Raw genomic sequence first — 22,714 nt, forward strand, 5'->3', positions numbered from 1 at the left:
AAAATAGTGCCCTATGGGCCCTGGTCAAAAGTAGTGCACTATAAAGGGAATAGGGTGCCATTTGGGATGTGATCATTATGTCATGGTGTTAGAGAAACCGCATACACAGCACTAACACAATTAGTGCTACACTCCCCTATGTATTTATTTGACCAGTGAAGGTAAAACGTTTAGTTTGGCTCTATACTCCAGCATTTTGGATATGATATCAACAAAACAGAATGTCACCTTTTATTTGAGGGTATTTTCATGCGTATCTGTTTTACTGTTTAGAAATTAAAGCACTTTATGTATCTAGTCCCCCATTTGAAGGCAGTGGTGTAAAGAACTTAAGTAAAAATACTTGAAAATACTTCTTAAACTTCTTAAGTAGTTTTTTGGGGTATATGTACTTTACAATTTATATTTTGGACAACTTTACTTTTACTTCACTACATTCCTAAAGAAAATGATGTACTTTTTACTCCATACACTTTCCCTGACACCCAAAAGAAGTCGTTACATTTTGAATGCTTAGCAGGACAGGAAAATTGCCTAATTCACACACTTATCAAGATGACATACCTGATCATCCCTACAGTCTCTGATCTGGCGGACTCACTAAACACATGCTTCGTTTGTAAATTATGTCTTGGAGTGTTGGAGCGTGCCCCTAGCTATCCGTAAATTTAAAAAACAAGAAAATTATGCCGTCTGGTTAACTTAATATAAGGAATTTGAAATGATTTATACTTTTACTTTTGCAATAACATTTACTTTTGATACTTAAATATATTTAAAACCAAATACTTTTAGACTTTTACTCAAGTAGGATTTACTGAGTGACTTTCACTTTTACTTGAGTCATTTTCTATTAAGGTATCTTTACTTTTACTCAAGTATGACAATTGGGTACTTTTTCCACCACTGTTTGAAGGTGTCAAATTAGTTTATAATGCATTACCAATAACAGGGGAGGTTAGCATTTTGGGGGGGAGGGTATGACATTTATGCCTCTGTAACTTTCTCACTCAAAAAAGTAAGACGGATACGTATGAAAATACCCTCAAATAAAAGGAGGCATTCTGTACTGTCGCCTCATACAGTATAAAACATTTGATCTCAAATCCAAAATGTTGGAGTATTAAACGTTTTAGCTTCACTGTCCAAATAAATACGTAGGGGAGTGTATATCTGAGAGACTAAGTGGCTTTTTGGGTGAACCTTGAGGGAGGAAAAAAGTAGATGACTAGCCTGATGGGTCAGGGTTACAGTACATGGTGTCAGTGGGGAGCAGCAGAGCAGCAGTTGGAGGTACACACTTAAGCTAAGTGTTAAATTACTTAAGACTGACTCATTATATTACCACACCACCACACAGCTCAGAAATAGAAATCGGTCTGTTTGGGTCTCCTGGGTTTATTGAGGAGTTTTAATGAGATTTGTCACATCAAATCAAATTGTATTTGTCACATGCGGCGAATACAACAGGTGTAGACCTTACAGTGAAATGCTTACTTACAATCCCTTAACCAACAATGCAATTTTAAGAAAAATAAGTGTTGAGAAAGTATTTGCTAAAATTAACTGAAGTAAAAAATAATTAAAGAGCAACAATAAAATAACAGTAGCGAGGCTATATACAGGGGTACCAGTACAGAGTCAATGTGCGGGGGCACAGGTTAATCAAGGTAATTGAGGTAATATGTACATGTAGGTAGAGGTAAAGTGACTGTGCATAAATAATAAACAGAGAGTAGCAGCAGTGTAAAAATGGGGGTGGGGTGGGGTGGAGGGGTCAATGCAAAAAGTCTGGGTAGTCATTTGATTAGCTGTTCAGGAGTCTTATGGCATGGGGGTAGAAGCAGTTAAGAAGCCTTTTGGACCTAGACTTGGCGCTCCGGTAACGCTTGCTGTGCGGTAGCACAGAGAACAGTCTATAACTAGGGTGGCTGGAGTCTTAGGGCCTTCCTCTGACCACCTGGAATAGAGGTCCTGGATGAAAGTAAGGTTGGCCCCAGTGATGTACTGGGCCGTACGCATTACCCTCTGTAGTGCCTTGCCGTCGGAGGCCGAGCAGTTGTCATACCAGGCAGTGATGCAACCAGTCAGGATGCTCTCGGTGGTGCAGCTGTAGAACTTTTTGAGGATCTGAGGACCCATGTCAAATCTTTTCAATCTCCTGAGGGGGAATAGTTTTTGTCGTGCCCTCTTCACGACTGTCTTGGTGTGCTTGGACCATGATAGTTTGCTAATGATGTGGACACCAAGGAACTTGAAGCTCTCAACCTCCTCCACTGCAGCCCTTCAATGAGAATGGGGGCGTGCCCATTCGGCCCTCCTTTTCCTGTAGTCCACAATCATCTCTTTTGTCTTGATCACTTTGACCTCTTCCCTATCGTTGTCGGTGATCAGGCCTACAACTGTTGTGTCGTCAGCAAACTTAATGATTGTGTTGGAGTGGTGCTTGGCCATGCAGTCATGGGTGAACAGGGAGTACAGGAGGGACTGAGCACGCACCCCTGAGGGGCCCCCATGTTGAGGATCAGTGTGGCAGATCTGTTGTTGCCTACTCTTACCACCTGGTGGTGGCCCGTCAGGAAGTCCAATATCCAAGTGCAGAGGGAGGTGTTTAGTCCCAGGGTCCTTAGCTTAGTGATGAGCTTTGAAGGCACAATGGTGTTGAACGCTGAGCTGTAGTCAATGAACAGCATTCTCACGTAGGTGTTCCTTTTGTCAAGGTGGAAAAGGGCAATGTGGAGTGCAATAGAGATTGCATCATCTGTGGATCTGTTGGGGCAGTATACAAATTTGAGTGGGTCTAGGGTTTCCGGGTTGATGGTGTTGATGTGACCCATGACCAGCCTTTCAAAGCACTTCATGGCTACAGACGTGAGTGCTACGGGTCGGTAGCTATTTAGGCAGGTTACCTTGGTGTTCTTGGGCACAGGGACTATGGTGGTCTGCCTGAAACATGTTGGTATTACAGACTCATTCAGGGAGAGGTTGAAAATGTCATTTGCCAGCTATGGAGAGCGTGATCACACAGTCATCTGGAACAGCTGGTGATCTCATGCATGCTTCAGTGTTGCTTGCCTCGAAGCGGGCATAGAAGTAATTTAGCTCATCTGGTAGGCTTGTGTCACTGGCAGCTCGCAGCTGTGATTCCCTTTGTAGTCCACAATAGTTTGCAAGCCCTGCCACATCCAACGAGCATTGTAACCAGTGTAGTACGATTCGATCTTAGTCCTGTATTGATGCTTTGCCTGTTTGATGGTTCGGCGAAGGGCATAGCGGGATTTCTTATAAGCGTCCGGGTTAGAGTCCCGCTCTTTGAAAGCAGCAGCTCTACCGTTTCGCTCAGTGCAGATGTTCCCTGTAATTCATGGCTTCTGGTTCGGGTATGTACGTATAGTCACTGTAGGGACGACGTCATCAATGCACTTATTGATGAAGCCAGTGACTGATGTGGTGTACTCCTCAATGCAATCGGGAAGAATCCAGTCTGTGCTAGCAAAACAGCCCTGTAGCTTAGCATCTGCGTCATCTGACCACTTCCGTATTGAGCGAGTCACTGGTACTTCCTGCTTTAGTGTTTGCTTGTAAACAGGAATCAGGAGGATAGAGTTATGGTCAGATTTGCCCATTTTTTTTATTTCACCTTTATTTAACCAGGTAGGCTAGTTGAGAAGAAGTTCTCATTTACAACTGCGACCTGGCCAAGATAAAGCAAAGCAGTGCGACACAAACAACAACACAGAGTTACACATGGAATAAACAAACATACAGTCAATAACACAATAGAAAAAAGTATATATACAGTGTGTGCAAATGAGGTAAGATAAGGGAGGTAAGGCAATAAATAGGCCATAGTGGCGAAATAATTACAATTTAGCAATTAAACACTGGAGTGATAGATGTGCAGAAGATGAATGAACAAATAGAGATACTGGGGTGCAAAGGAGCAAAACAAAAATAACAGTATGGGGATGAGGTAGTTAAATGGGCTATTTACAGATGGGCTATGTACAGGTGCAGTGATCTGTGAGCTGCTCTGACAGCTGGTGCTTAAAGTTAGTGAGGGAGATATGAGTCTCCAGCTTCAGTGATTTTTGCAGTTCGTTCCAGTCAGTGGCAGCAGAGAACTGGAAGGAAAGGCGGTCAAAGGAGGAATTGGCTTTGGGGGTGACCAGTGAAATATACCTGCCTGAGCGCGTGCTATGGGTGGGTGCTGCTATGGTGACCAGTGAGCTGAGATAAGGCGGGGCTTTACCTAGTAAAGACTTATAGATGACCTGGAGCCAGTGGGTTTGGCGATGAATATGAAGCAAGGGCCAGCCAACGAGAGCATACAGGTCGCAGTGGTGGGTAGTATATGGGGCTTTTCTGACAAAATGGATGGCACTGTGATAGACTGCATCCAATTTGCTGAGTAGAGTGTTGGAGGCTATTTTGTAAATGACATCGCCGAAGTCAAGGATCGGTAGGATAATCAGTTTTATGAGGGTATGTTTGGCAGCATGAGTGAAGGATGCTTTGTTGCAAAATAGGAAGCCGATTCTAGATTTAATTTTGGATTGGAGATGCTTAATGTGAGTCTGGACGGAGAGTTTACAGTCTAACCAGACACCTAGGTATTTGTAGTTGTCCACATATTCTAAGTCAGAACCGTCCAGAGTAGTGATGTTGGACGGGCGGGCAGATGCTGGTATCGATCGGTTGAAGAGCATGCATTTAGTTTTACTTGCATTTAAGAGCGGTTGGAGCCCACGGAAGGAGAGTTGTATGGTATTGCAGCTTGTCTGGACGTTAGTTAACACAGTGTCCAAAGAAGGGCCAGAAGTATACAGAATGGTATCGTCTGCGTAGAGGTGGATCAGAGAATCACCGCAGCAAGAGCGGCATCATTGATGTATACAGAGAAGGAGTCAACCTGAGAATTTAACCTTGTGGCACCCCCACAGAGACTGCCAGAGGTCCGGACAACAGATTTGACACACTGAACTCTGTCTGAGAAGTAGTTGGTGAACCAGGCAAGGCAGTCATTTAAGAAAACAAGGCTGTTGAGTCTGCCGATAAGAATGTGGTGATTGACAGAGTCGAAAGCCTTGGCCAGGTCTATGAATACAGTTGCACAGTATTGTTTCTTATCGATGGAGGTTATGATATCGTTTAGAACCTTGAGCGCGGCTGAGGTGCACCCATGACCAGCTCGGAAACCAGATTGCATAGCGGAGAAGGTGTGGTGGGATTCTAAATGGTTGGTGATCTGTTTGTTAACTCGGCTTTCGAAGACCTTGGAAAGGCAGGGTAGGATAGATATAGGTCTGTAGCAGTTTGTGTCTAGAGTGTCTCCCCCTTTGAAGAGGGGGATGACCGCGGCAGCTTTCCAATCTTTGGGGATCTTAGACAAAACAAAAGAGAGATTGAACAGGCTATTAATGCGGGTTGCAACAATTTCGGCTGATCATTTTAGATGAGAGTGTCTGGATTGTCTAGCCCTGTTGATTTGTAGGGGTCCAGATTTTACAAGTCTTTCAGAACATCAGCTATCTAGATTTGGGTGAAGGAGAAATGGGAGAGGCTTGGGCAAGTTGCTGTGGGGGTTGCATGGCTGTTGACCAGGGTAGGGGTGCCCAGGTGGAAAGCATGGCCAGCCGTAGAAAAATGCTTATTGAAATTCTCAATTATTGTGGATTTATCGGTGGTGACAGTGTTTCCTATCCTCAGTGCAGTGGGCAGCTGGGAGGAGGTGCTCTTATTCTCCATGGACTTTACAGTGTCCCAGAACTTTTTGGAGTTTGTGCTGCAGGATGCAAATTTCTGTTTGAAAAAGCTAGCCTTTGCTTTCCTAACTGCCTGTGTATATTGGTTCCTAACTTCCCTGAAAAGTTGCATATCGCGGGGGCTATTCGATGCTAATGCAGTACGCCACAGGATGTTTTTGTGCTGGTCAAGGGCAGTCAGGTCTGGAGTGGTCCTACATTTTTTGAATGGGGTACGCTTATTTAAGATTGTGACTGTTTTTAATGTCCCATTGGTAGGATAGTCTCATCCAGTTTATTATCCAATGATTGCACGTTGGCTAATAGGACTGATGGTAGAGGCGGATTACCCACTCACCTTCGGATCCTTACAAGGTACCCCGACCTACATCCCCAATATCTCCGTCTCTTCTTCATGCGAATGACAGGGATTTGGGCCTTGTCCGTGTCTGAAGTAAATCCTCCGCGTCCGACACATAAGACGGGGATGTTGTTTACCTGCAGATGTAGGATCGTAATTTGAGCCATTTTGCTACAGCAGTAATATAATCCTGAAGTAACAGGATATGTGAATTATTATTATTATGTCTTTTATAATTTCATAAGGGAAAATCACATTTCAAAGTGGAATTTATAAACTTCAGAAGCCTTTTTAAATGTCAAATACACTACAAGTTTGAAATGTCCTGCACATATCCGCCTGAAGTAGTTTGGGGGTGGGGGTGCTGTTATTTCTTTCTTCAAGGGAGGAATAGTATTTCCACGCGCTGCAGACTGCTATATGTGTCCGCTAATACAGTACTATTAAAGGCCCAGCGCACAACTTTTGTGAAACATTTTTTTTTAAATATATCTATATATTGTAAATATATATTTATTTATTCTCATTTTTCAGGGGGTGCTGCAGCACACTCAGCACCCCTACTTCTCATGGCTATGGCCGTGCATTGCAGCAAAGTTGTGTTGCAACAGCTGATAAAATTAAGATCCTACATCTGTAATGTTCACATATAGCGGCCAGATAGTGTCCAGTACTGTCTACTTAATGTTAATCCCAACAGGTGTCTGTCCCACACTGAATAGAGCAGCTACATTACATGTCATGGTAAACATCTCTTTGAACTATGGGAATGATTCACTTTCATAACATGTCCCTGTTAGTGGCACCACATTTGTCACTTTCAGAATCCTGGAGTGGAAGATGTAGGCTTTTCAAATGGACCTTCTTTAGCCCCTGTGTTTGCTATTGTTTGCCTTTGTATGTGTGCTTTATGTGAGTGCCATCATGTCTGAACATTCCATCTGACTGAATGGAAGCTGCAGAAAGAGTGTGTTTTAGTGTTTGAGCTGAGAGGGCTTGGGAGATGTCCCAGATACACTGTCTGTCTATTTGGACAGGCAGTCACTCACACACACACACACACACACACACACACACACACACACACACACACACTCTCTATCGCTTTCTCTCTCACACACACACACACACACACGAACACAGACTCTCTATCTCTCTCTCTCTCTCACACACACACACACACACACACACACACACACACACACACACACACACACACACACACACACACACACACACACAGACACGCACCCACACACAGACATGCACAGACACTCTCTATCTCTCTCTCGCTTTCTCTCACACACACACACACACACACACACGCATGTGGGTGGAGCTGAAAGATACAGTATGAATCATGGACATTCTATTCACACCAAAGCATCTGGAGCCTCTGTCCCATTTTTGTGTCCTTCTGGGCTTTTGACAGGAAAATTTACAAATATTTGAATGGTATTTCATTGTGATATTTGTATTCTCTCTCTGTCTCTGTTTGGGATGTTTTCAGAAAGTTGATCTGTTGCCCTGCTCAGTGCGAAGTTAGATTTACTTACCCAACGGGAACAGACATCATTTAAATGTCTAGTTTTAATTTACATTTGGTTGAGTTATCAACTAACGTGAATTCAACATGAAATCAACAAAACATTTCACCATGTCATTGAACTTAAAATACAAAATTCCCTTATGTTAATTACTTTTTGCAATACCAATGAGTTTTCCACGTTGATTCAACGTCACAGCATTTAATCTTTTTCTTGAAATTATGTGGATTTAACCAGGTTTTGGCCGGTGGGTAGTTTACAAAAAGTTAAGATAGTTTGTAGGCAAGAGACTATTTTATGTCAACATAATAAAATAATGGTATGTTTTAATGATATCAGTTCGACCACTTCAACTATTTCAATGAAAACGCCATTGTTAAGACAGTTACAACAACAAAAGCTGAGGAAAGCTAAATGTTCTGTACAATAGTTCAAAGGGCCAACAATTTTTAACTGAACATCCTGGCTTTCAATGGCATAACAAAATATTAACTGAAAACTTTCTTAAGAGGTTACTTTCACAATGCAGTACATTTTATTTTGAATGAAACATTTATATAACCACAAGGTTATACCGTAGCCTTTTTGTTCATCCAACACAACAGAGCAGGAGCTGTACAGAAGAGGAAGGCCTATTGCTCCCACTCAGAAGAAACGACAGTACATGTGTTGGATGTTTACCCTTTCCCATTTGGTTTTTTAACTAATGGCTGTGCTGTAGATAATCACAAATAAAACAGTTCCTGGAGTTCATGTAATTTAATTGTATGACAATTTTTATGGCTGTTTTTCACACAGCATATCTGGCCTCTGTGAAAAGTGCATGAGGTTTTAAAGAGTCACATGTATGGACTAAATAAACCTTTACAAAAAAATTGTGCAATATCATGTAGTTTTGCGATTGACATTGAACAGATAAAACAAAATGACTTATTCAAGTTTTTTATATATTTTTATATGTATACAGTACCAGTCACAAGTTTGGACCCACCTACTCCATCGAGGGTTTTCTTTATTTTCACTATTTTCTACATTGTAGAATAATAATGAAGACATCAAAACTATGAAATAACACATATGGAATGATGTAGTAAACAAGAAAGTGTTAAACAAATTTAATATTTGAGATTCTTCAAAGTACATTTTTACATTTTAGTCATTTAGCAGACGCTCTTATCCAGAGCGACTTACAATAGTGAATGCATACATTTCATACTTTTTTTCCTGTGCTGGCCCCCCGTGGGAATCGAACCCACAACCCTGGCGTTGCAAACACCATGCTCTACCAACTGAGCTACAGGGAAGGCTAAGCAGCCACCCTTTGCTTTGATTACAGCTTTGTTCACTCTTGGCATTCTCTCAATCAGCTTCATGAGGTAGTCACCTGGAATGCATTTCAATTAAGAGGTGTGCCTTGTTAAAAGTTAATTTGTGGATTTTTCGGAGCCAACCATTTGTGTTGTGACAAGGTAGGGGTGGTTTACAGAAGATAACCCTATTTGGTAAAAGACCAAGTCCATATTATGGCAAGAACAGCTCAAATAAGCAAAGAGAAATTACAGTCCATCATTACTTTAAGACATGAAGGTCAGTCAAAGCGGAACATTTCAAGAACTTTGAACGTTTCTTCAAGTGCAGTCGCAAAACCTATCAAGAACTATGATGAAACTGGCTTTCATGAGGACCGCCACAGGAAAGGAAGACCCAGAGTTACCTCTGCTGCAGAGGATACGTTCATTAGAGTTACCAGCATCAGAAATTGCAGCCCAAATAAATGCTTCACAGAGTTCAAGTAACAGACACATCTCAACATCAACTGTTCAGAGGAGATTGTGTGAATCAGGCCTTCATGGTCGAATTGCTGCAAAGAAACCACTACTAAAGGACACCAATAAGAAGAAGAGACTTGCTTGGGCCAAGAAACACGAGCAATGGACATTAGACCAGTGGAAATCTGTCCTTTGGTCTGATGAGTCCAAATTTTAGATTTTCAGTTTCAACAGCCGTGTCTTTGTGAGACGCAGTAGGTGAACGGATGATCTTCGCATGTGTGGTTCCCACCGTGAATCATGAAGGAGGAGGTGTGATGGTGTGGGGGTGTTTTGCTGGTGACACTGTCTGTGATTTATTTAGAATTCAAGACACACTTAACCGGCATTGCTACAACAGCATTCTGAAGTGATATGCCATCCCATCCGGTTTGCGCTTTGTGGTACTATCATTTGTTTTTCAAAAGGACAATGACCCAAACAAACCTCAAGGCTATGTAAGGGTTATTTGATCAAGAAGGAGAGGGATGGAGTGCTGCATCAGATGACCTGGCCTCCACAATCACCCGACCTCAACCCAATTGAGATGGTTTGGGATGAGTTGGACCGCAGAATGAAGGAAAAGCCACCAACAAGTGCTCAGCATATGTGGGAACTCCTTCATGACTGTTGGAAAAGCATTCCAGGTGAAGCTGCTTGAGAGAATGCCAAGAGTGTGCAAATCTATTGTCAAGGCAAAGGGTGGTTACTTTGAAGAATCTGAAATATAAAATATATTTTGATTTGTTTAACACTTTTTTGGTTATAAAATTATTCCATATATGTTATTTCATGGATTCAATAGATCCACAGACGATGCAATCGTTATCATCCAGAAGGCGAGGTCAGTACACATGCATCGAAGACGAGACTGAAAAACAGCTTCTATCTAAAGGCCATCAGACTGTTAAATTGCCGTCACTAACCGGCTTCCACCCGGTTACAAACCCTGCACCTTAGATACTGCTGCCCTATATACATAGACTTGGAATCACTGGCCACTTTAATAATGGAACACTAGTCACTTTAGTAATGTACAAATAATGTTTACATACTGCTTCACTCATCACATATATATTTATACTGTATTCTATTCTACTGTATTTTAGTCAATGACACTCTATCTAATATTTATATATTTCTTAATTCCTTTCTTTTACTTTTAGATTTGTGTCCATTGTTGTGAATTGTTTGATACTACTGCACTGTTGGAGCTAGGAACACACGCATTTCGCTACACCCGCAATAACGTCTTCTAAATATATGTATGTGACTAGTAACATTTGATTTGATTTTTCTAAATAGTAAAAAATAATAAAAATAAAGAAAAACCCTTGAATGAGAAGGTGTGTCCAAACCTTTGACTGGTACTGTATATTTTTGTTCTCTTTCCCTTCCAGCAACATGTTTCCAGCCAACTTAGTTCAAGCCACATTTCAACAGGTGAGCCCCTTTAAATCATACGCTTTCCTGTAGGACTTCACGCTCCATGTGTTCAAGTTGGATTCAGTTCTCAGTGTTTTGATTATTTGACCTCTATTGAGTTCAACTTTCTTTCTCTGTCTTCTAATTAAGGAAGTAAACCATGAATAATCTTTATTCGTCCCTGTTCTCCGCTCTACTTCATATGAACAGTACCGGACGAGAAGTGTTCCCATTATGAAAACGCCGAAGGCCACAGTGAGTCAGAGCCTATCAGAGTCCACCACACGGCGAGCACTCATATACGGTATCCAGGACGACAACGGAACAGAGCTCCAGAACTTCTCCTTGGACCTGACTCCTCCCCCAGACGTATACTTCAAAACATTACCGGGAACCAGTGACGGAATGAATGTCCTTGGAATCGTCATCTTCTCAGCCACCATGGGTAATAAACAAACACACACATTATTTTACATTTAATTCATTTTGCAGACACTCTTATCCAGAGCAACTTACAGTAGGGAGTGCAAACATTTTCATTCTTTGTTTTTCATCCATACTGGTCTGCCATGCGAATCAAACTCACAACCCTGGCATTGTAAGCGCCATGCTCTACCAACTGAGCCACTCTGTCTTCATTGCTATTATTTGTGACATTTCCTGAAATCTTTTGCTTACATTACGTTGTTGTTTTTGTATTTGACCAATTTCAGATGTCAAGCAAGGCCTAAATCACTGTCGGCAGAAGTTAGCACTTTTCTCAGTTGATGTCTAGTGATGTGTACTATGTGAGCAGCGTCCTGTCCTGCATCACTGACATGCTGTTTATTTTGACAGGTATAATGCTGGGCAGGATGGGGCCTAATGGCAGCGCCTTGGTCAACTTCTGCCAGAGCCTGAACGAGGCTGTCCTGAAGATTGTTGCTATCGTCATCTGGTAAAGATTTGACTACACTATATAGCAACTAGGACATGGAGTTTTTCCAGACCATATGAAGTGATCCTTATCAGGAAAAACTCCAGGTCCTAACCATAACACATAGATGTGGAGACATCACAGATATTTCTACTTGCATTCATCACAGACAGCCCATCTCCCTATTTCTCTACATAGTGCGCTACTGCCAAAATGAGTGCAGTAAATATGGAATAGTGTCCACGGAATAGTGTCCAGGATCCTTGTTACAAATTCTACATGGCTGTGTGTATGACCTCTGACCCTGCTCCTCTTTTCCTGACTAGGTACTTCCCATTCGGTATCGTGTTCCTGGTGGCCGGTAAGATCCTGGAGATGAGCGATCCGTCGGCCATGGGTAAGAAGCTGGGTTTCTACGCTGTCACGGTGGTCTTCGGTCTGATCCTCCACGGGCTCTTCATCCTCCCAGCCATGTACTTCTTCATCACCAAGAAGAGCCCCATCGTCTACATCAGGGGCATCCTGCAGGCCCTGCTCATCGCCCTGGCAACATCCTCTAGGTAAACAACAACTCTGACCCGAACATTAACACTAGCCCTGACCCTTAATCCATCATGCGCATCAGTGGAATCCTGCAGGCCCTGTTCATCGCCTTGGAAAACTCATCCAGGTAAATAACAACAACAAACCTAACTCTGATCCTAGATCTAACCTTAGCCCTTACCCTATCCCGTTGTCTACATCTGGGGCATCCTGCAGGCGCTTCTCATCGCCCTGGCAACATCCTCCAGGTAAGGCACATTGCTGGGGCAACAACCTCCTCATGAACATGTAACAGATGGGCATCTATAACCTCACTCCTCAGCCTGAAATGTCTCCAGCTTTTCGGTGGTGTGACTGGCTAAGACTGTTTCAGGAGGGTCATTGTGTGTGTTTGGGAGGCAGAGGTTCTAGTCTTGGTGTGAGTTGGAGAAAGTGGTACTGCTAAGCAACACATTGACATCAGACTCAGGGCATGCGCGGTGTAAAAAAGCCAACTTAACTAATTACTTAATCAGTGTTATTCTGTGAGTTGAGTGGACTTCAAAAATACAAGAATTTGAGCTTAATATATGTTAGTTTGTTTACTCAACAAACTCTGCTCGAAGTGAGTTGAATTTGAAGAAGCATGTTAAGTAAAATAACAAATCCACGTTTGCTCAAAACCACTGAAAACCAAGCCCATCATACCATATTTTCAAGCATGCTCTATACCAGGTTGATTTTCAGAATTGTTTGTTTTAATACCTGTGTTTTTGCATGTACATTGATTGGTTGATTAATCTTATGCTACACAAACATAAATAATAAGCATTTTTCTAAATGAATACAATCTGTTAGTTATTGGACTTATTGCACCCATTACTGATATGGCTGTTCCAGTTTATTTGATGTAGGTAGTCTCAATAAGTGATCTTCCCTACCCCGGCAATCATTCTCAATGCAGTTTGCGGGTGATTAAAAAGTTCAGATTGTTGGATATCCTCGCTCAATAGGAATTACACATCACTTTGTGACTTGCAGGCTTGATGTGGCCTGTAAACAGTTTCAGGCCCCTTTGTTAGGGTGTGAGTAGGCCCTCAAAGAAAGGCCTTATTACTGTATGTAATATATTGTCATAAATAGTTTTTTTTAAGATAACATATTCACTTTGAGACTTACTTGGTGAAGGCTAGAGGACTGAAGGCCATTGAATACAACAACCATGAATGTTTCACTAACAAATGCAGTCATGGGTGGTAAGTAACTACAATTTACTTGAAAGGCACACTGGTAAAAATGCAAATAAAGGTAGAATAAATTCTCAATTTGGATTGGTCACTGAGTGTACAAAACATTAAGGACACCTGCTCTTTCCATGACATAGACTGACCAGGTGAAAGCTATGATCCCTTATTGATGTCACTTGTTAAATCCACTTCAATTAGTGTAGAAGAAGGGGAGGACACGGGTTCAAGAAGGATTGTTCAGCCTTGAGACAATTGAGACGTGGATTGTGTATGTGTGAAGGGTGAATGGGCAAGATAAAACATTTAAGTGCCTTTTTATGTTTTTATTTAACTAGGTAAGTCAGTTAAGAACAAATTCTTATTTACAATGACGGTCTACCCCTAGTCCCTATGGGACTCCCAATCATGGCTGGATGGGATAGAGCCTGGATTAGTGACACCTCTTGCACTGAGATGCAGTACCTTAGACACCTGCGCCACTCGGGAGCCCCCTTTGAACAGGGTATGGTAGTAGGTGTCAGGTGCACCAGTTTGTGTCGAGAACTGCAAAGCTGCTGGGTTTTTCACGCTCAACAGTTTACATTATGTATCACGAATGGTCTACCACCCAAAGAACATCCAACCAACTTGACAAAACTGTGGGAAGCATTGGAGTCAAAATGGGCCAGCATCCCTGTGGAACGCTTTCAACACCTTGTAGAGTCCATGCCCCGACTAATTGAGGCTATTCTTAGGGCAAAAGAGGGTGCAACTCAATATTAGAAAGGTGTCCTTAATGTTTTCTACACTCAGTGTATGTTCACTCAACCTAACATTCAACTTGAGAATGATTGTTTATTCAGCTATATAGTCCCAAATGTTGAGCAAACTCACAATCCTATTCCAGCTGGTTGCCTTAAAATTGTAAGTTGAATCACCATCTTTTTTTTCTCCCAGTGTACGTACTAGAGCTTCCTTTTATGTCACAAAAGGGGTGGGTTCCTGTAGTGTGTTTGACCTAAGAAAGGCTTAAGAAAATATGTAAGAAAGGCGCCTAACCGGAACAATAGTCAAGTACAGTACCCATTGCCGTGTTAACATTTCATAGGCACATTATGATAGCCTAGCAACAGCCTTCAAATATGCCCTTATTTAAAAATAAAGAGCCTGCTAATCAAAGCATGGTAAAACATGACAATGAGGTAAAACGCCTTGGAGCATTCATGAATAGGCTATGTGTTTAACTCCAAGGTTAAGATCCTATTAATGTAATTAATTACACACATACCACACACACACACACCATCCCAGATATTTCAGATGCCACACATTGTTTGGTACTCTGGTATGTTTCCAGAGTTGAAACGTGTGTCAGACTGGGAGGGAGGAGGGAGGAGGAAGGAGAGAGCAGGGAGAAGACAGGAGTGAGGAGTGAGGGGGGAGGTGAGACGTGAGAGGAGGGGGAGGAGGGAGGGGAGAGGGAGAGAGCAGGGAGAAGACAGGAGTGAGGAGTGAGGGGGAGGTGAGACGTGAGAGGAGGGGGAGGAGGGAGGGGAGAGGGAGAGAGCAGGGAGAAGACAAGAGTGAGGAGTGAGTGGGGAGGTGAGACGTGAGAGGAGGGGGAGGAGGGAGGGGAGAGGGAGGCGAGAGAACGGAAGTGAGAGGAAGGGGGTGAGAGGAGGGAGGGGAGGGGAGAGGAGGGAGGGGAGAAGAGGGGGTGAAAGGAGGTATTTGGTATTTTATTAGGATGAAACATGAAACATGACATAATACAGAACATCAATAGACAAGAACAGCTCAAGGACAGAACTACATACATTTTTGTAAAAACCACACGTAGCCTACATATCAATGCATACACACAAAATATCTAGGTTAAATAGGGGAGAGGCATAGTGCCGTGAGGTGTTGCTTTATCTGTTTTTTAAACCAGGTTTGCTGTTCATTTGAGCAATATGAGATGGAAGGGACTTTCATGTAATAATGGCTCTATATAGAACTGCATGCTTTCTTGAATTTTTCTGGACCTGGGGGCTGTGAAAAAACCCCATGGTGGCATGTCTGGTATGATAGGTGTGTGTGTCAGATCTGTGTGTTAGTTGACTATGCAAACAATTTGGAATTTTCAACACATTATTGTTTATTATAAGAAGAAGAAACTAGAGCCAGCAGTTTGGAGTGTGGTGTAAAAAAAACAGAGTATCTCTTTATTAAGGACAGGTAGAAGGGAGGTGAGGTGAGAGGTGGAGGAAATGGGAGCTGTGTGTGTGTGTGTGTGTGTGTGTGTGTGTGCGTGCGTGTGTGTTTAAATATACTTGCGGGGACCAGAATTCCCCACAAGAATAGTACACCAACAAAGACTTGACCAATTGGGGACATTTTGTTGGTCCACACAAGGTGAAATGCTATTTCTAGGAGGTTTAGGGATAGTGGGTTAGTTTTTTTACCTTTATTGAACGAGGCAAGTCAGTTAAGAACAAATTCTTATTTTCAATGACAGCCTAAGAACAGTGGGTTAACTGCCTTGTTCAGGGGCAGAAGAACAGATTTTTACCATGTCAGCTTAGGGATTCAATCTTGTAACCTTTCAGTTACTAGTCCAATGCTCTAACCACTAGGCTACCTGCCGAGGGTTAAGGTTAGTGTTAGGTTTAAGAAGGTTTCTGTTTATGCTGGTATCAAACCATGGGTTGCACGGGCCTATTTCAACGTTCTGCCCTGTTTCTATATTGTACATCTGACCTGTCTGGAGAGGGTGAGAGAACATGAAAGGCAGAGAGCAAATAAATACATTATTTTTAATTGAACTTCCTCCTCGTGTCGGTGGCCCCTGCGGCTCTCTTAATTAGGCCCTCACTAACTCCCACAGTCAATGCTCTTTACCATTCATAACAAGTGGAGCCAAGGTCTTAAGTTTTGCTATCCACCTGGATACAGCTGCTCTTCTCTGGCCTATGGTCCAGGAGGCTTTCATCTCCAGACTGGTGATGCGGAGGGAGGTTGTAGGGGGGTTTTGAAAGTGTTTTACTGGGTGTGTTTGTAATATGTTATTTTTTTTCAATTGTGTAGAGGTGCTGTTTGAGGCGTGTCAAGAGTGTGTCGTGTCTTTGGCATCATTAAAACTGAAGACCTATTTATCAAATAACTCTCTGTTATTATTATTACGAGATTAAACTGATTAATCATGTAACTGTAATTAACTAGGAAGTCGGGGCACCAAGGAAAATATTCAGATTACAAAGTTATAATTTTCCTAATATAACTTTCAGATATTTTAATATCTGATCAATTAGTCTTCAAATTAATGAATTATCATTTACCTCACGTTAGTCTCATTCCAAACGTCGTAAATTGTTGGTTATCTGCATGAACCCAGTCTTCACTATGAGTCATCCATACATCAATTGTCTTAAAATAATTTATTTACTAACTAAGTAATTCACAGAAATGCATAACAAACAAACAATGGTTACAAAGAAATGACAGGGGAATGTGCCCTAGTGGGTTAAACCGGCATGGCGGCTTGTTAGACAAAAGGGGAGTGGGGGGTCATCTGAGGAGACACTACAGAGTTGAATATTATAACAATTGAAATGCTAATCCTTTGCACATGAATGCTCACTCATTCGGGAACAATTGCAATCAATATATATATTTACGCTCATTGTGTCGTCGGAATCTCTGTTGGAGAGTCTGTTCTCTCTCTCTCTCTCTCTCTCTCTCTCTCTCAGAATGGATAGTTCAGAGTTACATTCATTCATGTCATTATAGAATAGCTGTTTCGGCGGTTGTCGGTCTTCGCGTTCAATGATACCGAATTCCTAGTTGCAGACTAGTAATTAATATCAAAGACTTGTTCTTATTCTGTCGGTATCGATAGTCAAAGAGTTTAACCTCTCTGGCGCATGTGGGACGAACTCGTCCCACCTACGTAACAGCCACTGAAATCCAGTGGCGCGATTTTTGAATCGTTTGAAATACTATTACTTCAATTTCTCAAACATATGACTATTTTACAGCTATTTAAAGACAAGAATCTCGTTAATCTAACCACACTGTCCGATTTCAAAAAGGCTTTACAACGAAAGCAAAACATTAGATTATGTCAGCAGAGTACCCAGCCAGAAATAATCAGACACCCATTTTTCAAGCTAGCATATCATGTCACATAAACCCAAACCACAGCTAAATGCAGCACTAACCTTTCATGATCTTCATCAGATGACACACCTAGGACATTGTGTTATACAATACATGCATGTCTGTTCAATCAAGTTCATATTTATATAAAAAAACAGCTTTTTACATTAGCATGTGACGTTCAGAAAAAGCATAACCCCCGCAAACTTCCGGGGAATTTACTAACAGTTTGCTAAATTACTCACGATAAACGTTCACAAAAAGCATAACAATTATTTTAAGAATTATAGATACATTACTCCTCTATGCACTCGATATGTCCAATTTTAAAATAGCTTTTCGGATGAAGCACATTTTGCAATAATCTAAGTACATAGCCCGGCATCACAGGGCTAGCTATTTAGACACCCACCCAGGTCAGCCTCCACCAAAATCACATTTCCTATAAGAAACATGTTCTTACCTTGCTTGTTCTTCGTCAGAATACACTGACAGGACTTCTACTTCAATAACAAATGTAGGTTTGGTCCCAAATAATCCATCGTTATATCCAAACAGCGACGTTTTGTTCGTGAGTTCTAGACACTATCAGAATGCTACATCACGGTCTTGCGCATGGCGCATTGGCGTGACAAAAAATGTCTAAATATTCCATTACCGTACTTTGAAGCATGTCAACCGCTGTTTAAAACCAATTTTTATGCCATTTATCTCGTAGAAAAGCAATAATATTCCGACCGGGAATCTGCAATGAGCCTAAACAGCCGAATTAAATTTCTCACCGGGGGCGAATCGTGCACGCGCCTCATTCAAAGGTCCTCTGATCCGCCACTTACCAAAGGCGATAATGTGTTTCAGCCTGAGGCTGCCTCGTCAACCTTCAGGTTTTTCGCGGGTTCTGAGAGCCTATTGGAACCCTGGGAATTGTCACGTTACAGCTAAGATCCTTACTTTTCAATAAACAGATGCAAGACGCACGACTCCTTGTCAGACAGGCCACTTCCTGCATGAAACCTTGTCAGGTTTGTGCCTGCCATAGGAGTTCTGTTATACTCACAGACACCATTCAAACAGTTTTAGAAACTTTAGGGTGTTTTCTATCCAAACCTGAACAATAATATGCATATTCTAGCTTCTGAGTTGGTGTAGGAGGCAGTTAAAAATGGGCACATATTTTTTCCAAAATTCTCAATACTGCCCCCTAGCCCAAACAGGTTAACCACGTGGTATGGTTAAAAGTTCAGCAAGAGAAATGCATGGTCTGCAACCTTTAGCCATCTCGTAATTGAGGTAAGCTGGTCTCCTCTCAAACCTTGGCCCTCTCGTTATCGAGGTAAGCTGGTCTTCTCTCAAACCTTGGCCCTCTCGTTATCGAGGTAAGCTGGTCTTCTCTCAAACCTTGGCCCTCTCGTTATCGAGGTAAGCTGGTCTTCTCTCAAACCTTGGCCCTCTCGTTATCGAGGTAAGCTGGTCTTCTCTCAAACCTTGGCCCTCTCGTTATCGAGGTAAGCTGGTCTTCTCTCAAACATTGGCCTTCTCGTTATCGAGGTAAGCTGGTCTTCTCTCAAACCTTGGCCCTCTCGTTATCGAGGTAAGCTGGTCTTCTCTCAAACCTTGGCCCTCTTGTTATCGAGGTAAGCTGGTCTTCTCTCAAACCTTGACCCTCTCGTTATCGAAGTAAGCTGGTCTCCTCTCAAACCTTGGCCCTCTCGTTATCGAGGTAAGCTGGTCTTCTCTCAAACCTTGGCCCTCTCGTTAACGAGGTAAGCTGGTCTCCTCTCAAACCTTGGCCCTCTCGTTATCGAGGTAAGCTGGTCTCCTCTCAAACCTTGGCGTTCTCGTTATCGAGGTAAGCTGGTCTGAAGTGGGAAAACCTAGGTGGGGGTTTTATTCGGAACATAGAAAAAGGCTGTCTCATGACGCCAGGTCCCGTCTGGTCATGGGGGCGTGCCAATGACTTAGTGAAACTTTAAACAGAAATACAATTCTCTCACATTAACATCATTACATAGCATCCCATCATCTCACAAATAGCTTCATCCTTATTTATTAATTTTATACAACCATTAGATGTAAGTCTCATACCTGAGACACTTCTATAAACATGGTTATGGTAATGTGGCGGTATTGTTTCTCATGAGTTTCACAAAATTGTACAAACAGACCAGTTCCTAGCTGGATTCTTCACCGATCTTTTATACCTTCTCCAGAACATAAATTTCGTTCGGCTCTTCAGTTCTGTGAGGTGGAAGAAATTTGGAGGTTTGTGCATGTGGATTTTGAATGAGGGAGTTGTCTATAGTACTGTTGTTCAATAGGTAGCTTAGGAGTGGGTTTTTTGGAACATTTTGCATAGACTAAGAGATCCCTTAAGTTGGGTTATCTGCGGAATGCTGATATAGGTCTGAATTCCTGGAGTGGGGGAAATGTATATTGTGTTTGGGTGAATGGGGCTTTAAGTCTGGAATGAAGGATTCTGTTTATGTCTGAGAAGGTGCTGATGAGGGGTATAATCTTGGGTTCTGTATCTGTTGGAGGGATAGGAACAGAGGGTCTGGGAAAGGTATGAGGGTGGAGGACAGGGATAGGATGGGGGGATAGGGATACGGTCCCAGAATCGGGAATACAGTTGAAGTCAGAAGTTTACATACACCTTAGCCAAATACATTTAAACTCAGTCTTTCACAATTCCTGACATTTAATCCTAGTAAAAAATCCCTGTTTTAGGCCAGTTAGGATCACCACTTTATTTTAAGAATGTGAAATGTCAGAATAATAGTAGAGAGAATAATTTATTTAAGCTTTTATTTCTTTCATCACATTCCCAGTGGGTCAGAAGTTTACATACACTCAATTAGTATTTGGTAGCATTGAATTGTTTAACCGGGGTCAAACGTTTCGGGTAGCCTTCCACAAGCTTCCCCAATAAGTTGGGTGAATTTCGGCCCATTCCTCCTGACAGAGCTGGTGTAACTGAGTCAGGTTTGTAGGCTTCCTTGCTCGCACACGCTTTTTCAGTTCTGCCCACAAATTTTCTATAGGATTAAGGTCAGAGCTTTGTGATGGCCTCTCCAATACTTTGACTTTGTTGTCCATAAGCCATTTTTCCACAACTTTGGAAGTTTGCTTGGGGTCATTGTCCATTTGAAAGACCCATTTGCGACCAAGCTTTAACTTCCTGACTGATGTCTTGAGATGTTGCTTCAATATGTCCACATCATTTTCCTCCTCGTGATGCCATCTATTTTGTGAAGTGCACCAGTCCCTCCTGCAGCAAAGCACCCCCACAACTTAATGCTGCAACCCCCTGTGCTTCACGGTTGGGATGGTGTTCTTCGGCTTGCAAGCCTCCCCCTTTTCCTCCAAACATAACAATGGTCATTGTGGGCAAACAGTTCGATTTTGTTTCATCAGACCAGAGGACATTTCTCCAAAAAGTACGATCTTTGTCACCATGTGCAGTTGCAAACTGTAGTCTGTCTATTTTATGGCAGTTTTGGAGCAGTGGCTTCATCCTTGCTAAGCGGCCTTTCAGGTTATGTCGATATTGGACTTGTTTTATTGTGAATGTAGATACTTTTGTACTTGTTTCCTCCAGCATCTTCACAAGGTCCTTTGCTGTTGTTCTGGGATTGATTTGCACTTTTTGCACCAAAGTACGTTCATCTCTAGGAGACAGAACGCGTCTCCTTCCTGAGGGGTATGATGGCTGCGTGGTCCCATGGTGTTTATACTTGCGTATATTGTTTGTACAGATGAACGTGGTACCTTCAGGCGTTTGGAAATTGATCCCAAGGATGAACCAGACTTTTTAATTTATTTTTATTTTACCTTTATTTAACAAGGTAGGCCAGTTGAGAACAAGTTCTCATTTACAACTGCGACCTGGCCAAGACAAAGCAAAGCAGTGCGACAAAAACAACAACATGGGATAAACAAACCTACAGTCAATAACACTATAGGAAAATCTGTATACAGCGTGAGAAAATGAAGTAAAGAGGTCTACAATTTTTTTTCTGAGGTTTTGGCTGATTTCTTTAGATTTCCCCATGATGTCAAGCAAACAGGCACTGAGTTTCAAGGTAGGCCTTAAAATACACCCACAGGTACACCTCAAATTGACTCAAATGATGCCAATTAGCCTATCAGAAGCTTCTAAAGCCATTACATCATTTTCTGGAATTTTCCAAGCTGTTTAAAGGCATAAACTTAGTGTATGTGAACTTCTGACCCACTGGAATTGTGATACAGTGAATTAAAAGTAAAATAATCTGTCTGTAAACAATTGTTGGAAAAATTACTTGTGTCATGCACAAAGTAGATGTCCTAACCGACTTGCCAAAACTATAGTTTGTTAACAAGAAATTTGTGGAGTGGTTGAAAAGAGTTTTATTGACTCCAACCTAAGTGTATGTAAACTTCCGACTTCAACTGTAGATGTGGGCTGTTCACCAAGGTTAGGGTTAAGGTTAGGGTTAGGGTACAGGTTAGGGTTAGCGTTAGGTTTAGGGAAAATAGGATTTTGAATGGGACTGAACTGTACGTCCCCAAACAGTTAGCTGCGGAAGACTGTGTGTGTGTGTGTGTGTGTGTGTGTGTGTGTGTGTGTGTGTGTGTGTGTGTGTGTGGTGTGTGGTGTGTGGTGTGTGGTGTGTGTTTTGTGCGTGCATGCGTAACCTTCATGTCTGTCCACTGACAGGTTGAGCAGACAGACATCCAAAGAAGAAACAAACATTACATCTCAACTTGCTCTGAGATTGGACATTTATGGAGAAGTAATTCTGCATGTTTCCTAAGTTTCATAAGGCGGTTATTTTGGAGTTAATCATGAAACTTAACAGCTGCTGTAAATGCACCATCTGTTCTCCCCAAAGCAGAATAAAGGTTCTTTGTAATTGTTTGCTCTTCTAAGTTCTTTTAACATAATGAAGTACACTACTCTTTATATATTGAAATAAAAAGAACAGGTGGTTATGTCGTATGGCAATAAAATGCACAAATAACATGTCTCATGACTTAATTTCC

At 42.0% G+C, this 22,714-nt stretch overlaps 1 protein-coding gene across 2 annotated transcripts in view; it reads left to right on the forward strand.

Annotated features, from left to right (window-relative positions):
• The window catches only part of slc1a7b (solute carrier family 1 member 7b), a 123,268-nt gene that overhangs the window by 90,263 nt on the left and 10,291 nt on the right, over window positions 1-22,714 (forward strand). For both annotated transcript variants that reach the window (XM_029707876.1, XM_029707877.1), the window contains exons 4-7: window positions 10,861-10,903; window positions 11,096-11,330; window positions 11,723-11,822; window positions 12,128-12,361. In XM_029707876.1, coding sequence (XP_029563736.1) covers window positions 10,861-10,903; window positions 11,096-11,330; window positions 11,723-11,822; window positions 12,128-12,361 — 612 coding nt within the window. The remainder of the gene's footprint in view (window positions 1-10,860; window positions 10,904-11,095; window positions 11,331-11,722; window positions 11,823-12,127; window positions 12,362-22,714) is intronic.

This window comes from Salmo trutta, chromosome 22 (genome assembly GCF_901001165.1).
Source record: "Salmo trutta chromosome 22, fSalTru1.1, whole genome shotgun sequence".
Lineage (NCBI taxonomy): Eukaryota > Metazoa > Chordata > Actinopteri > Salmoniformes > Salmonidae > Salmo > Salmo trutta.